General features: G+C 48.8%; 1 protein-coding gene across 1 annotated transcript in view; it reads right to left on the bottom strand.

The window, feature by feature from the left end:
* The window catches only part of PCNT (pericentrin), a 118,571-nt gene that overhangs the window by 54,062 nt on the left and 47,203 nt on the right, over window positions 1-17,306 (bottom strand). The window contains exons 17-22 of the mRNA XM_077755355.1: window positions 12,174-12,311; window positions 8,505-8,645; window positions 6,271-6,422; window positions 2,802-2,962; window positions 2,351-2,583; window positions 580-742 (exon numbers count right to left, since the gene is read on the bottom strand). Of these exons, the coding sequence (XP_077611481.1) occupies window positions 580-742; window positions 2,351-2,583; window positions 2,802-2,962; window positions 6,271-6,422; window positions 8,505-8,645; window positions 12,174-12,311 (988 nt within the window). The remainder of the gene's footprint in view (window positions 1-579; window positions 743-2,350; window positions 2,584-2,801; window positions 2,963-6,270; window positions 6,423-8,504; window positions 8,646-12,173; window positions 12,312-17,306) is intronic.

Consider the following 17,306-nt stretch of genomic DNA (forward strand, 5'->3'; position numbering starts at 1 on the left):
GGAGGTGTCAGCCGCGGACGTGAGAGCAGAGCGGTCACGCCCGGGGTACCGTTCCTAGATGGACGGCACCGGGCCAGCGCACCCACCACGAGCAGGGGCCACCGGACAAGGGGCCACTCTGAGAGCAACCACGTACAAGACATCCCCACCCCACGGCTGCACACACCCCTCATGCCGAGTGCCCAGCACATGAGACACCACAGGCACCAGAGGCCACAAACGTGAGGGTCAGGCGGGTCACAAATGTCACCTCTTGGGGCACCCACTGCCCACTGCCTGTGACAGGAGGAATGATGTTCCCTTCTGGCCACGCGAGGCAGTGCTCTGAGGCTGTGAGCCCAGGAAGAGGCGTTAAGTGCAGAGGGAGGAGCCGCCCAGCCTGGGCCCTACCCACAGCCACAGCCCCCAAGAGGCTCCTGCGCATGCAATGTGTTTTATGGGCCAAGTCCCTGAGGCCTCACGCCATTTGTCTTATTTTAGTTTCACGTTTTGCTTTGAACACTTCCATTAATGCTTCCCCTTCCCTCATGCCTCTGGCCAGCACACCCCTGCAACCCCTCGCCCGCAGCTGGCATTCACCCTGCGCCTGGTGCAGCTCCAGCGTCAGCCGCGTCCGGGCCGCGTTCTCCTCGTCCAGGCGCTCCAGTAACTCCTGGTGCTTTCTAATGACCTGCGCGGTCTCCTCGTTCTTACAGCTAAATTCTTTCTCAAAACGAGAATGAATCTGACGTGCTTCCTCCAGCTGTTAAAACACATTTGAAAACCAGAACAGCACATCAAAACAAAGCTTACATTAATGTCAAGAGAATTCTACTGGTGCAGAAGTAGAATACACATATTCTGTAAGAAACCGTTCTGATGTTCAATATTAGGTCAATTATTAAATAAACTTACTCGTTCAACAATTTTCAATCAAGTAAAATTCCAGGGGAGCCTGGCTGGCTCAGTGGGTTAAGCGTCTGACTCCTGAACCCGGCTCAGGTCATGATATCACAGGTTTGTGGGACTGAGCCCCACACCATGCTCTGCACTGACAGCACAGAGCCTGCAGGATTCTCTCCCTTCCTCTCTCTGCCCCTCCCCTCCACGCCCCCAAAATAAATATAAAAAAAAGAAGGAAAAATTCTCCACACAGATACCTACAACGCTGCATAGGAAATTCACATGTTCAAGAACTGCTGATACCACATGTCTGCACCATAAAGCTGCTAGTGAGAATGTACGTTCAGAGATCACAAAAGTCCATTGAAGCCTGGACCTGGGCAGCGACGACCACCTGGTGCTCCACAGGGGGAGGAGGGGATGGGGAGGCTGTGGGTGGGAGGGCTGGGAGGAAGTTCTCCTGGGNTGGGCCTTTTTGGATGCCACTCACTCATGACTCAGCCCTGGGCCCCCATTTCCCCTCCCTCCTCTGGCACACATGCCCTCCTGTCCCCTCTGAGGCTCCCAGGCCAGCTACAGGCTGGAGGGCCCACACTAACCTCTGGATCCAAACACCTGTGCCCAGCTGTGCCGACAGACACCTGGGCACCTAGCCTGGGCCTCCCCCACACTCACTGCACCCCTAGACCAGCCTCTGAGGGAATCTACTGGTTTCCCTTTGAAAACAGCCATAAGCTGCCTCTTCGCATACTCTCACCAAGTAGGGAAAACTTACTCAAGTATTTCTGGGATGTGAATGGCAATGTCTTGGCTAAAAATGCTTATTTTCTAATTGGGTCGAATGGGAAAAAGAATTGTTATACTGCTTTTCATGCATTCATATTTAATGTCTTTCCTAACTGTCTAAAACGTTCTAAAAGGTTAACAAAAACAATTCCCTTTTCTAGTGACAATCCTTAAACATACACATCTTCAGAGTGAAACTAAAATAGTGCAGGAGGTAAAGCAGAGTGGAAGCGAGAGGCCCAATCGCATCATCTACCGGGCGCTCAGCTCTTCTCCATTCACAGCAATCCCACTGCCTCAGGAATCTGGGTTCAGAAAAGTCTTACTTAGGAAAGAGGCAGAGCACAGTATCGTTGGTAGTCCCAGAAAATCAAAACGACGTGCGGGGAAGGTGGGTGCACACCCAGAATCGAGTGTCCCCCCATGCCCAGAGGAGGAGAGAACAGCATGAGGCCGGACTCACCCCCCCAGGAAGTGATGATGCTCCTCCGCCCTGCATGCAAGCACCCAGCAGAGCACCGGGGACTGCAGGACCCTCTTCCAGCAAGAATAGGTCATCAAACCATTCCATCACCCATTTATGCAACCCATCATCCTTCTCAAAACACAAGGAGCATTAACAGGAGCTAAATCAGGGTCACAGACCTGATTTAGATGGATGGCGCACAGAGCCAGGGCTCACCTGCCTGGTGGAGTCCAGAGCCAGCTCCAGGAGGCTGTCCACCGCCAGGCCGAGGCTCCGGTAAATCCTCCTAACTGGCTGTTCACACTCCAGTGAACTTTCTGGGCTCATGAAGAAGCTTTCACAGATGTGACTGCTAAGCTCCGCCTCTGAAGACCCCTCCACACATTCAGGCAAAGTTCTGTCCAGCTCCAGCAGGGCCGCCTCGGGCCACGTCTCCTCGAGCGCCGGTGCTGTGAAGCGAGCAAACACAGGGACCCACATGCCCCGTGTGGCACGTGAGCCACACGACCAGCGCTGTGGAGGAGCGAGCACACCCGGGTCCGAGGGGCAGCACCCTGTCTTGGGCATAGGGAGCCCGTCCAGCCTGGCCCCAGCAGGGGGGAGGACGGCACTGAGCGCCCCTGGCCTGGGGGCCATGGGCACAGGGCGGGGCAGCCCTGGCGCTCACCTGCAGGCAGGGCCTGGCCGCTGGGCCGCGCATCAGGCGGGCTCTCGTCCTCCAGACACAGCCCTACGCGTTCACTGATCCGGCTCTTCAGGGTGACGGCAGCCTTCAGCGTCTCTCCGAACAACCCAAGAAGCCTCCGCAGAGCGTCTCGGAGACCTCTCCTAAACAGGCACACAGCAGGCAGCAGGCTGTCGGCCACGGCCCCTACCTTGTCCGGCTCAGGCAAGAGCAACACAGCCCAGGGGGCAGCTCTACCAACATGATATTTGAGCTGTCGCTCTTGATTTTTAAAAGGCATTATTACGGTGGGTCAGGGCCGGCAGGTGTCACCTCTGCTCTGAGAAAACAGGAGTCACCCGCAAAGCCTGCGCCCGCTCCTCCTTGTACCCCGTGTAGGCCAGGAAGGCCACAGGCCCCATGATGACCCTCACAATGCCAAACACTTGTGGGGGGTTGTCTGCTCTCTGCTGTGACCTGTGCGCAGAGCCGGCCATGCTACTCCCTGCACTTGCTTTGGTGCCTGAGGGTGACCGAGGCGTGAGTGGCAGCCACAACGCAGCTACACACAAGTGCTAGAAAATGCACACAAGCTCTTCCTGGAGAACTATACAACCTTGAGAAGTCAAGGTCTAGACAGAATGAGAAAGATGTATGTTCTCTGCACACCCAGCTCAGGAGTGAGCAAGGCCTGCCTGAACCTCACTGGCACGCGTGTGGGCAGGTGCTGCTGCGGACAAAGGTCCAGGGCTTTGGGCAGAGAGCAGTGGATGGGACACAGCAAGCTGTGCTGTCCAACATGCAATACTGAGTCCACTGCACAGACAAAAAATGAGGCTTTCCTGACATCAAGGTACCAATAAATAACCAATAAATAACTCAACCCGAGGCCAGACCTACACAAAAAACAGAAATAATACTCTGAGATAACATAAGGGAGAAAATCTGTATGGTGCCAGAATGGGAACTTTTTAAAGAAGAGTCCCAAACAAGACAAAGGGACAGACTGCTACTTGTGCCCACTCCATTCAGAGTGGAATCAGGAGGCCCACAAGGGTGACCTCTCATGCTCAGCAACTGTCCTCAACTGCAGACCCAGCGGAAAGAGGCACCTTGCACTTGGGGACTACATGTCACCAGCCGAGCAGGACAAAGAAAGGTTTTAGCTTAAAATGTGCTGGCCTCTGGTCCAAGCCCCTCTCGGACCTGGACTGTTCCTGTGGGGACTGTGTCCGCTGGCAACCCTGACTGCTCGCACTGGGCTGTGCTGGCCTTGGGTCTGATCCCTCCTGGAATGGGCTGTTCCTGCTGAAACTGTGCTACTGAGGAGTCGGCCTCTCTGCTCTATAAGAACACATCTAAGACTGGAGATCCCAGTCATCAAAATGCTTTGGGGGTGCCCCCTCACTAGGACTCTAGCTGGTTTTATGCTAAAAACACGATGGTCCCTCCACATGTGCATTTATAACCTCGTGAACGGACTTAACCAGAAGTAATTTAGAACTTCCAAGGCCATTATAAGGAACTTTTGATCTCCTTACACTTGTTTTCCTCAAAATTGAATTAGAAAGCCATGGCTCCCTAACAAAAGGGAAAAAAAAACCTAGATGCCTATTTTAAGAGGTATCTTGAGGCTTCCAGATGTTTTCAGGATTCTAAGTTTGACTCTTTGCAGAATATTATTTCTAAAATGATGCAAACAATTGAAAGAAATCAGAATGGCTTCTGAGGCCTCTTTACCCCTCCCTCATCTTCCTCAGCAGACATACGGCAGCCACCTTGTGCTCAGGCCCTGCCTCCAGNCGCTCCCAGTGCCATTTTCCTCTGTTGTCTCTGCCAACCTTCCCTTTTCTTCTGAACCTCTTTCCTCTCCTGAACTGATTAAAATCTGCCTCTCTAAAGTTAAGTCTTCTGAGAATCTAAATAAACCTCAGGCTTCTTATGTTCTCTGGTCTAAGGCCAAATTGTAAGCCATGGTTAGAGTTCCCTAAAGTCACAGGGAGCCCACAGGTTTATTTAGCATAGTCATTTGCATAGTTACTCAAACTTACCAACCTGCTTCCTCACACTTCTATCAATTTGTCCACACGCTTGTTGGTGAGGGCCAGGCCAAACGCTGGATGGAACTAGCCCAGAGGAAACATCCTAAAGGGGATCTAGAGAATCAAGCCCTTAAACTTCTGTCAGAATGCTGGAACACTCACTGGAAATCACTGAGCAAGTACAGTAGCTTTTCCTAAGCTACTGACTGGAACAAAATTGAAGCTTGCACACAAAAGTCTGATGAAGCTGTTCATACTCCAATGGTCATTTGAGACTATTCTGGTTTTTCTTTAGGTATTGAATCCACCTGGGTAGTATTTAACTCTGTATGGTTTTTCTAACAGCCTGAACTAAGATCTGTCTTTTTTAGCTAAAAGGACCAGGAATGAGTGGGAACCTGCCCACTCCAGATTTAGTTACTATGGCACACCAGCTACTCACATCCTACATGAATCACCTAAAAGACCACTAAAATCCCCAAGTTTCAAATCTTGCAAGTGATGGCCCCTAAACAAAACCAAAAACTGTCTACTTTATGCTATTGCAAAAAGTCAGGACACTGAGGGGAAAAGAAAACTATTACAGATTTAAGCTCTAGTCACCTCCAGCTCCGTAGCCAGTCTTTTCTGACATAGGACAGGATAGTCAGGGAAGGTCCTTCCCGGCACTGAGGGACAAAACCACTAAATGTGAAAAACCTGACTCTTGATCAGCAATGTTTTCAGGGAAAGATCATGATCAAAAGGGGTAAATGTGAAAATTAATAGAGAAACTCACTTAGAGTGGAGTCAGGGGGAGCTCTGGTGCCCTACCAACCGCAGACCCATCAGGGAGAGGGACAGCTCACCAGGATACTACTTCACTCTCCCAGCTGGCGGAAGAAAGGCTTCCTCCTGCCCAGGCAACAGTCCAGCCAGTGAGACAGTGCCAACTCAGCCAGTGAGAGACTGCCACGGCTCAGCCAATGGGAGACAGTCACAGCTCAGCCAATGGGACACCCTCATAGCCACGCCAATGAGAGAGAAGCCACTAAACTTTTGGCTCCCAGTTTACTCCAATGGACTTTCTGTTGAGGAGAGCCCCAATCCCCTTTTCTCAATAACAGCCTCCTCTGTTCCGTTCTCTGGACCCGCCTGTGGTGTTGCCCTAGCTAGGTGGTACTGGCTCCAATTCTCTGTTGTTCCGGAATAAACCCATTTTTGCTAGTAAGATATTTGGCAATTAAATTCTAAGGTTAATGCCACATTATAACATCAAATTTTATAATCTGGCAAAAATATGAAGATCTGGCAGAGTGAGGTGGTGGTATACAGGTGTCTGTTATGTTACTCAGTGCTTTTCTTGAGAAAAATAATGTAGCACAGGGGTCCCATCCCACCAGTGGAGAAGGCACTGGGGCAGCAGTGACAGAGAGGAGCATGCGACTGACCGTTCGCGGTCAGAGAGGTCAATGTCGGACTTCAGCATCGAGATGAGATTCGTGCCTTCCTGGTTTTCCCTTTCACGTCTTTGCTGTAGCTTCTCCAGTTCTGAATGGCACTCTTCTACTTCATGTCTTAAGGATAAAATTTGGTCTTTCAGCTGTTCAGGAAAAATTGGTAAAGTTTTATTTATAACAGTTAAGGGGCACTTGGCTTGCTCAGTTGGTAGATCATGTGACTCTTGATGTCAGGGTCATGAGTTTGAGACCTACAATGGGAGTGGAGCCTACTTAAAACATTTTTTTAAATAGTTAAAAATATAATAAAACAATTTAGTTAAGAATAAATTTCTGTAAGAAACATTCATCATCCCTGTTAACAAAAATATGGCAAAATATGATGGTGATTAAAGGTGAAAATTACTACTATGGCCGCCTCCCCAATATTCATTGCCTACAAAAACCAGATTACATGAGCATCCTAGATTGCTCCTGGCCCCAGGGGGAAGGGGCAGGTTCACCAGAGGTTATTCTCACAAGGAGGACAGGGGGCTTAAAGAGTCAAGCAGTGTGGTCACAGAGGGGCCACATTACATACACCACCCCAAGTTTTCATTTAAAATGCACCATGAGGGGCGCTTGGGTGGCTCAGTCGGTTAAGCACCCAACTTCAGCTCAGGTCACGATCTCACAGTTCATGAGTTAGAGACCCATGTAGGGCTCTGTGCTGACAGAGCCTGGTTTGGATTCTGTGTCTCCCTTGCTCTCCGCCCCTCCCCCACTCATGCTCTGTCTCTCTCTCTCTCTCTAAAATAAACATTAAAAAATAGTATAAATACACATTTTTATAAAAAATGAACTCAGGGGCGCCTGGGTGGCTTAGTCGGTTAAGCGTCCGACTTTCGCTTAGGTCATGATCTCGCGGTTCGTGGGTTCGAGCCTCGCGTCGGGCTCTGTGCTGACTGCCAGCTCAGAGCCTGGAGCCTGTTTCGGAGTCTGTGACTCCTCTCTCTCTGACCCTCTCCTACTCACGCTGTCTCTCTCTCTCTCTCTCCTAGAAATAAATAAAACATTAAAAAAAATTTTTAAAAAAAAATGAACTCAACAAAAAATAAATCCAATTCAAAATGCCAAAGGCCTTGAACAGACATTTCTTCAAAGACATACAAATGGTCAATAAGCTCATAAAAAGGTACTTAACATCACTAACAATCAGGGAGATGCAAATCAAAACCTCAGTGAACTGCTACCTCATACTCATTATGATGGGAATTGTAAGAAGAGAAAAGAAATGGAAAAAGTAAGTGTTGGCGAGGATGTGAAGAAATTGGAGTCCTTGTGCCCTGCTGAGAGAAATGTAAGATGGCGCAGCTGCTGTGGAAAAGTTGGCAATTCCTCAAGAAGTTAAATATAGAATTACGTATGACCCAGCAATCCTGTTCCTAGATATATAAACCTCAAATGGAAAGCAGGGACTAAAAGATACTTGTATACCAATGTTCATTGTAAAACTATTCACAATAGCCAAAAGGCAGAAATAACCATCAAGAAGTCCATCCACAAAGAAGGGCGCCTGGGTGGCTCAGTCAGTTAAGCGTCTGACTTCCACTCAGGTCATGATCTCACGGTTCGTGGGTTCAAGCCCTGTGTCAGGCTCTGTGCTGACAGCTCAGAGACTGACTGAAGCCTGCTTTGGATTCTGTGTCTCCCTCTCACTCTGCCCCTCCCCTGCTCGCTCACTGTCTCTCAAAAATAAACACTTAAAAAAAAAGTCCATCAACAGATAAATTTGTGAAGAGATACACAAAATGTGGTATCTATATCTAACGGAACGTTATTAGCCAGAGAAAACCGTAAAGCTCTGACACATGCTATGACACGGAAGGACTGCACAGACATTGTGCGGAGTGAAATTAACCCGACACAAAAGGATAAATGCTGTATGATCTCACTTATGTGAGGTTCCAAAAGTGGTCAAATTCAGAGGCAGAAAGTGGAAGGGTGAGTGCCAGGGGCTGGAAGGAGGGGAAACGGGGAGCCAGTGTTCAATGGGAATACAGTTTCTTATTGTGTTGGTGAACAGTTCTAGAAATGGATAGTGGTGATATTGTCCAACACTGGGAACATCATTAATACCACCGAACTGGACACTTAAAAATGATTAAAATGGTAACTTTTATGTTATGCATATTTTACCCCCCACACACACACACAATAACAAAGAAAATACACATTCCACATACCTGCATAATTTGGTTATTCTTCTCCTGAAGCTGCAGAAACAAAGACTCTTTCTCTTTCTGGTACAGAGACTCTGCTTGCTCACACTCAAGTCTATGTATCTTCTCTTGTTCACGTAAGGAATTTTCACTTTCACATTCACCCTGTATAAAAAATACATTATTAACAACAAAACTGCCATTAAGCTCTAAAATTATGCTAGTTCCCCTTCTCTGTTGTTTGCTAAAATATAGTGCATTCAACAAATGTTCATTTAGTCCATACTACACCAAGAGCAGTGATCAGAAAAAACAAAGCCACCACCCACAGCAAACATGCACTCAAATGTGCTTCTCATACAGAACATAAAAAAGATAACTTGCTACCTTTCCCAAACATTCGCATTAAGAAATTATCCATCACCAGGGTATTATGACCATCAAAATCCAAGATAGATAGAAATCGAAGTTCCTTTGGTTTTAATTTTTTTAATGTTTTTTATTTATTTCTGAGAGAGACAGTGTGAGCAGGGGAGGGTCAGAGACAAGGGGAGTTACAGAATCTGAAGCAGCTCCAGACTGAGTGAGCTGTCAGCGCAGAGCCCGACGCGGGGCTCGAACCCACGAACTGTGAGATCATGACCTGAGCTGAAGTCAGACGTTTAACCAACTGAGCCACCCAGGCGTCCCAAAGTTCCGTTGGTTTTAAAAAATAAACCCTATTTCTTCCTACATAATGAAAATTGTTTTTAATGAGGTTCACCTAATGAATTAAACTACATTAATCAAACAAGCTTAAAAAAAAAAAAAACTACAGAGGTAGCACTTCCAGAATAACAGAATAAGGACCTTTCAAAAATGTATTTCTCTATAAAAGCACAGGGAACATAGGCAAAAACTGTCAAAATCAACTTTTCAGAGCTCTAAGAAAGACTTGTAGCAACCCAAAGAGTGTTTACTGAAAGTCTGAGTTTCCATCAAAACAACAAACTTTGAGGGATTTAAACGTGCCCTAATCCCATCACGCCAATCTCAGGTATAGCCCTGAAAACAGCAGCCCAGCAGTCTTAGGAGTTGGGGGGGAACATAAGAGTTGGGAATTTCCCTAAAAGCACCGCCTCGCCAGCTGTCACTAACTAACCTGTCTTGCAGCTCACTAGAAAGCTCCATTCTTGGGGCACCTGGGTGGCTCGGTAGGTTGAGTGTCCAATTTCATTCGGCTCAGGTCATGATATCATTGTTTGTGAATTTGAACCCCGCATCGGGCTTGCTGCCGTCAGCACAGAACCCGCTTCAGATCCCCTGTCCCCTTCTCTCTGCCTCTTTCCCAGATTGCATGTGCGTGCTCTCCCTGTCTCAAAACTAAATAAACATTAAAAAAGAAATAAATAAAAATGAAAATGAAAAGCTCCATTCTCAGAGATCTCACAAAGCTGTCTGTCAACAATCCTAACCCCAGGCCATTTGTCAAAATCAAGCAGCAGCAACTGTTTAAGATCACAGTAACCTGGGGGCGCCTGGGTGGCTTAGTCGGTTGAGCGTCCGACTTTCGCTTAGGTCATGATCTCGTGGTTCGTGGGTTCGAGCCCCGCGTCGGGCTCTGTGCTGACTGCCAGGTCAGAGCCCGGAGCCTGTTTCAGTCTGTGACTCCCTCTCTCGCTGACCCGCCCCTGCTCACGCTGTCTCTCTCTCTCTCTCTCTCTCTCTCTCTCCTAAAAATAAGTAAAAGACATTAAAAAAAAGAAAAAGATCACAGTAACCTGAAACTGATAAACTCGTAACAGCTGGAGCCAGTAAGAGGTAGACAAAACAACTTGAAACACTACAGAATGAGATGTCAAGAGGGAGGTCTGAAAAACTCCAACCTATTCCTAGGAATTTAGAAGGCATAAGCATGTATAAGGCTGTGTACTGGTCCAGAAAAACTGAGAAAGCTCTAAGAGCTCACTCCTTGTTGACTTTGTACAAATACAAAATGAAAGCTAACAGCACTCAAAGCGTACCCCAACCAGAGCCCTTCAAATTCACCAGAGGGGCTCAACAGTAGATTCAGCAATTATGAAGACAGTTCAAATTCAGTCTGAGAACCAAAAAGAAAAAAAAAAAATTAAGAAAAATAAGCAGAGGGGCACCTGAGTGGCTCAGCTGGTTGAGTATCTGACTTCGGCTCAAGTCATGATCCTGTCCATGTTCAACATTTGGTGATCTCATGGTTCTTGAGTTCAAGCCCTGTGTCAGGCTCTGAGCTATCAGCACAGTGATAGCTGTGATATCAGTGCTCATAGCTCAGAGCCTGGAGCCTGCTTCAGATTCTGTGTCTCCCTCTCTCTCTCTCTCTGCCCGTCACCAGCTCATGCTCTGACTCTCTCTCTCTCTCAAAAAATAAACATTAAAAAAAAATCATCTTGGGGCGCCCAGGTGGCTCAGCTGGTTGAGCGTCTGAGTCTTGATTTTAGCTCAGGTCATGATCTCACGGTCATGGGATCAAGCCCTGTGTCAGAGCCTGCTTTGGGTTCTCGCTGTCTCTCTCCCTCTCTGCCCCACTCATGCACTCTCTCTCTCTCCTTCTAAAATAATATATACATATAAAAATTTAAAAATGAATTGTCCAAAGAAAAGGTGCTGAGTGTTTACGCATCCTGCACCTTCTTCCGTGAGAACAGTCTCCTACAGCAAGAGAAGCCTTGATGTATGTGGGTGCTGCTGAGTCACCACAGCAAGGCAGTAAGACTTAGACTTTTTCAGATTTAAAATATTTGATGGCAATTTTTTAGTGGAAAGGTATACTAACCACCCAATCGATTTAAATAGAAAAATGATGGAGAAATAGGAACCCTCTCGCACTGTTGGTGGGAATGTAAACTGGTGCAGCCCCTCTAGAAAACAGTGTGGAGGTTCCTCAAAAAATCAAAAATACAACTACCCTGCGACCCAGCAATAGGACTACTACAAATTTATCCAATTTGTGCTGATAGGAGTGCTGATTCATAGGGACACATGCACCCCAATGTTTACCGCAGTGCTTTCAACAACAGCCAAATTATGGAAAGAGCCCAAATGTCCATCGATGAATGAATGGATAAAGATGTGGTTTATATATAAACTGGAATACTACTTGGCAATGAGAAAGAATGAAATCCTGCCATTTGCAACAAAGTGGATGGAACTGGAGGTTATTATGCTAAGTAAGTCAGGCAGAGAAAGACAGATACGTTTTCACCCATATGTGGAACTTGAGAAACTTAACAGAAGACCATGAGGGAGGGGAAGGGGGAAAATAGTTACAAACAGAGAAGGAGGGAGGCAAACCATAAGAGACTCTTAAATATGGAAAACAAACTGAGGGTTGATGGAGGGACACAGAGAGGGGAAAATGGGGGATGGACAGTGAGGAGGGCACCTGCTGGGATGAGCGCTGGGTGTTTTTTACGTAAGTGATGAATCATGGGAATCTACCCCCAAAATCAAGAGCACACTGTACACACTGTGTGTTAGCTAACTTGATAATAAGTTATATTTTTAAAAATAATAAATAGAAAAGAGAATAAAAAAGTTGCCTACAAAAATCTGTTTCTAAGATAATGAAAATATTTTGTTTTAACTCTGCACATCACCATTAATTTACAATAACATTTCATTTACTTTGCAGATGAGAAAGGACAGCAATAAAACAGATCACCCTTAACCCCACACCTTTGGCTGCGGGATCTGCTGCTCCAGAAATGCTTCTGACTGGCACTTTGGCAGCTGCTGCTTCTCCTCCTCTCCGTGCAGCTCAGCCCGAGGCACCGGGCCCTGGGCCTCAACCTCCCCAGGAACGAGGGCGCTCTGCTGAACGAGGAGGAAAGGGGTCAGCACTGAGCCCTCCATGCACAGATACTGGTCAGTACTGGAGAGCACCTTCATATCAGGTGTGTTCAGTGTGATGACACGGCAGTCAGGCTATAGCTTATAGAAAATTTCAAGCCAGCTGCAGGATCTGGATTCTCACCTTAATCATGATAATGAGGAAAACAGGGCATGCGAGGTACAACACTAGAATTATACTTTCAAGTTATAGAGACCATTTCTGAATTAACATAGATCATTTTTATAAACTTTCTCTCTTGAAATAAATTTAACTCCAAAACCCTTAAAAAGAAAGATTAAACACAATCTCCAACTTATCACTTTGCAAAGTTTGCAAAGTACTTTACCATGTTTCTACCAGACTTCCGCTTCTGAGGAGGGGGCTGACCCAGACCATTCACAGTAGAAAGGAAGCTTGCGTTAGCCCTGAGAGTAACTGAGCTTGACCCGGGATGCTAATTCCCCGAGCGACAACCACAAAATGGAGGTAAATACAGGGAAAAACCCTGAACGCCAACAGGCACCACAGACCAACAGGGCCAAGGCCAAGGGACAGCCATACTCCTTTTCCCCCAAAAAACAGACCCCAAGAAACACTTGTACCCACTGTGAAGGACGCTGGGAAAAATAAGAAAACATCAACATCAAGAAAAAGAAAACCCCCCAAGCACATGATAAACCATGATTAGTAACCAAGCTGGAAGTGGAATGACAGATTAGTTCTTCAGGGTGCTTCCCTCTTAGCACCTGCAGGGTGCACTGCGGGCGGGAGAAAATAGCTCTTGACTTTCCACCTGCAAGGGCCTGTGGGGCCATGTCATGCCCGTCCTGCCCAGCGCATGTCAGGACTGGAGCAGGAACTTGTAAAATGCACCCTGACCGAGGCAAAGACCAAACGAGAGCATCATGTAGCAGGAGGGCCACCAGGAGACACTCAGGACTCAGGGGAGGCAGTTTTGAGGGTGTGCTCTCAGGAAAGGGTCCAGGACAGCAGGCTGCCACTGGACCTCGAAGGCCAGAACCTCTGGGGCGGCTGTGGACGTCTGGCAGTATGATCCTCAGGCCACTCCTTCGACCTGACTGGAGAGACTCAAAGTCAGGTCTCTCTTGATTCACACAACCCCTACCCCCCATCCATAAGACCTCCTTTCAGATAATCACTTCTATTTCCAGCCTTGAGCAAAACTCCATTTCATTTTCCATATTCTAAATGTAAGGCCAATATAAGAAAATAATGTTTTTAAAAGTTTATTCTCAAAATTTTCTAAAAACCTACAGAATTCTAGGGAAAATGTCATATATATACACATACGTTTTAATCATTAAGAGAACAATACAGATATACCTGGAGAAGAAGAAAATAAGTAGTACTGCACAAAGAATACCAATATAGTAACAAAAATACATTCAACTGATAATGAATCAAAGACATTCAAACTATATCTAAACTGACCTCATACTATTTTCAAAAATTTATCATATGAAAAGATTTTTTTAATCAAAAAAAGAAAGAAAGAAAAAGAAATTGGGTTGAACAATTGATATTGGCCATACTACAGTTTACTTCTGCATTCCAGAACTCTCTTAGTGTTATGAACTCAAGGGAGATTTCTTTATGGGATGTACATCTATAAGAAAAGGGAATCCAGCTTACATTTCCAGAGAACTTTCCTCACAAGCCAACTCCAAAGAGAAGTAACCTGGAAAGTTGGTCAGTTAGCTGACAAGCCCATGTGAGGTAACACTTCTGGTAAGTGAGACTGCTTTTCAAACAGGTGCAAAGATATTTGTAGTCCAGAGGAGGAACAGCGTGTCCCTGCTAATTTGGGCACAATGACCTTCGCATCCCAGAAAATGTCTAGCAAGGCTTTATGTGGGATCTGCTCGCAGGGTGAAGTCTGAGGGAAGGCCACGGGATGAGCATGCAGCCACCCACAAGTCTCCTACACCAAGGCATGAACCTGAATCTGATCATGTGTGTAGAAGCCAAAGTACGGAAAAAGCCCAAATGTCCACTGACTGATAAGTGGGTAAAGAAGATATGGTGTGTGTGTACACACACACACACACACACACACACACACACACACACACACAGGAATATTACTTGGCAATCAAAAAGGATGAAATCTTGTCATTTGGAACAACGTGGATGGAACTAGAAGGTATTATGCTAGGCAGATATGCAAAGACAGATATCTTAGGACTTCACTCATATGAGGAATTTAAGATACAAAACAGATGAACATAAGGGAAGGGAAGCAAAAATAATATAAAAACAGGAAAAGACCAAAACATAAGAGACTCTTAAATACAGAGAACAAACTGAGGGTTGCTGAAGGGGTGTTGGGGGGGGGGGATGGGCTAAACAGACAAGGGGCACTGAGGAGGACACTTGTTCGGATGAGCACTGGGTGTTATACGTAGGGGATGAATCACTGGATTCTACTCCGGAAATCATTACTGCACTAGATGCTAACTAACTTGGACACAAATTAAAAAAAAAAAAATGCTGCAGGAACATTCAGACAGTAGCCAATACAGAAATACAAAACCGCTAAGCCAAGGTACAGAAGTGACACTTGGTTTCAGAAAGCGTGTGGCTGTGTGTTACCAACAGGTAACGAATGGGCAGAGGACGGAATCAGCCATCAGACGGTCTCTAGAGGGAGGGCTGTGAGCCAGTGATCCTTTCAACAGGCGTCCTCGGCAGGTCGCAGGGCAGCACTTCCGGAGCCGACACGACAACCGCTCACCCCGCCAGTAGCAAAGCTTCTTCCTGGTGGCCGCTCGACCCCTCTGTGATGACCCCTCAGCGCTGCACTCAAGGGGCCGGGGGGACATCGAGAGGGTTACAGGGACACAGAGGGGGCTGGGGGACCCTGAGGGCCCGAGAGGGTTAATGGGGCCAAGAGGGGACACTGAGAGGGTTACGGGGACACAGAGGGGGCTAGGGGACAACAAAGGGGCTGAGGGAACACTGAAGAGGCTTCATCCTCTTAATGAAATCTGAGGAAGAGGACGGCGTGAGGAGGCTGTGCCCGTGAACTCCTCCATGAGCAGCTGCGTCTCGGGTCCCTGGCCGAGAATCTCGGGATTCTCCTCTCTCTCCCCTCCCCCGATCTACTCACACATGCTCTCTCTCAAAATAAACAAGCAAACCTTTTAAAAATAAATAAAAGCCCCACAGAAATAGTACTCACAAAACCTTATAACCTCAATAAATCTGCACATCGCACCTCCCAAAACACATCAGTCATGTACGAAGCACTACGCACGTAGACTCTTACTCTCCGTCCCCCAGAAAGACCAGGAGACACGGGAGACGCAGTATTTCAAATCTAAGAACACGAAGCAGAAGGGCCTCAGGGCGTAAGGCCAGTGCCCGCAGACGCCACGCTGCCCACGCGCAAATGGAACTGGGGGCCGTGAGCACACGGCAATCCGCAAGGAGCCTGGCCGGGCCCCGGCCTGCGGGCCCTTGTCCACGGCAGCCTCACCTGCTGACGAGAATTCCAGCTGCTTCCTCAAAAGAACCACACAACCTGACATGCCGCTTGTATATGTCCTAACAAAGTTCCAGAAATCTGAAAATGAAACCACAGCGTACAGTGACTCCCAGGAGCACCTGGCACGGCAAGTGTGTCGTGCGTGGATGCAAGGTGGACACGCGTGTGAGGCCCCCACCTTCCTGCAGTGAGGGCACTTCCACCCCAGCCACCGCCTCCTCCTGCGAGTCCAGACCCAGACGCCACCCCTCCTGCCCGTCATCCCCCAGACGCCACAGCCGCCCACCACCCACGGTCAATCGCACCCCAGCACGCCTCGTGAGGCATCGGGAACCCCTCGCGGCCCCTGAGCGCCGCCCCCAGAGGGCCCCAAGCCCACTCCCTGTGCCCTCCCATCCCTATGCTCCCGAGGGACTTAACTCCTGCCTGGGGTAGTACAATCACCTCCAACGCCTCTTTCGTCCAGCTGTCCGATGCCTTTGCCACTGCCTGCAAGGTCAGGGCCGTGCCCTCCGAGCACGCGGCCCTCCACACACACCGCAGGTGGATCTTGACACCCTACTCCCCACCCTGACCTTTGAAGTCACACCAACACGGTGCGGCAGGGCCACCGCTACCTCTCAGCAACGGCACCTGAAGAGGCCTGGGGGACGAGCAGGGGCTGGCCCGTCGCCGTCAGACCCCTACTCGGCAAGGTCCCCGGAGGCTCCGCTGCACTCGGCCCTGGGAAGCAAGCGAACGGCACGGACGCAACCACACCTCAGGCTCAGCCCTCTGTGGGCCTCGCAGGGTGCGGGGCTAGAAGTCGGGGTCCACACCAGGCAGGCGGGGAAGCGCCTGTTGTGGAGGTGATCTGGCTGAAAAGGTGAGAGTGTGAGGACAAGTTCGGAGGACAGCACACCCCCCGCACGTCCGCAGAAACAGACCACGGACGAAACAACAGGACACAGGGTCAGAGGGCACGCGTGGTAGGCGTCTGTGTGGAGCCGGGTCCCCCGTCACACTGAGTGGCCTGGGACACACAGGGAGGGAACCTACGCGCAGAAGAGAGACGACAGGGGAGGCCACCTCGCACAGGCGACCGCCGCTGGACTGTGCTGGGAGCACTCGGACGCGCTCTCCCAGACAGGCTGAGCCCCTGAGCACAGGCCCCGGGCGCGTCCAGCACCCACCCACCACCACGGCGCTCTGATGAGAAGGCTCGGAGAGGTCAGGAGCCCCCGGAAGCCCGGCGCTGGAGAGCCCCTCAGTGGCCCGACCCCTGCTCCGCGTCCTGGCTGCGTGTGCGTCCCCGAGCTGCCGCCCCAGGAGGAAGACCCCGGCGCCCACCACACAGCCAAGCCCCGTCCTCCTCCAGCAGGGCGCCTCCGGCTCTCCTCCTTCTGAGACAGTGACCACCTAGCACTGCCCCCCACGTGCCTCCATCCACTGACCACACACCCCCATCCTTGCCTGCCTCTGCCTCCCA

Source organism: Crocuta crocuta, unplaced genomic scaffold (assembly GCF_008692635.1).
Source record: "Crocuta crocuta isolate KB4526 unplaced genomic scaffold, BGI_CrCroc_1.0 scaffold675, whole genome shotgun sequence".
Taxonomy (NCBI): domain Eukaryota; kingdom Metazoa; phylum Chordata; class Mammalia; order Carnivora; family Hyaenidae; genus Crocuta; species Crocuta crocuta.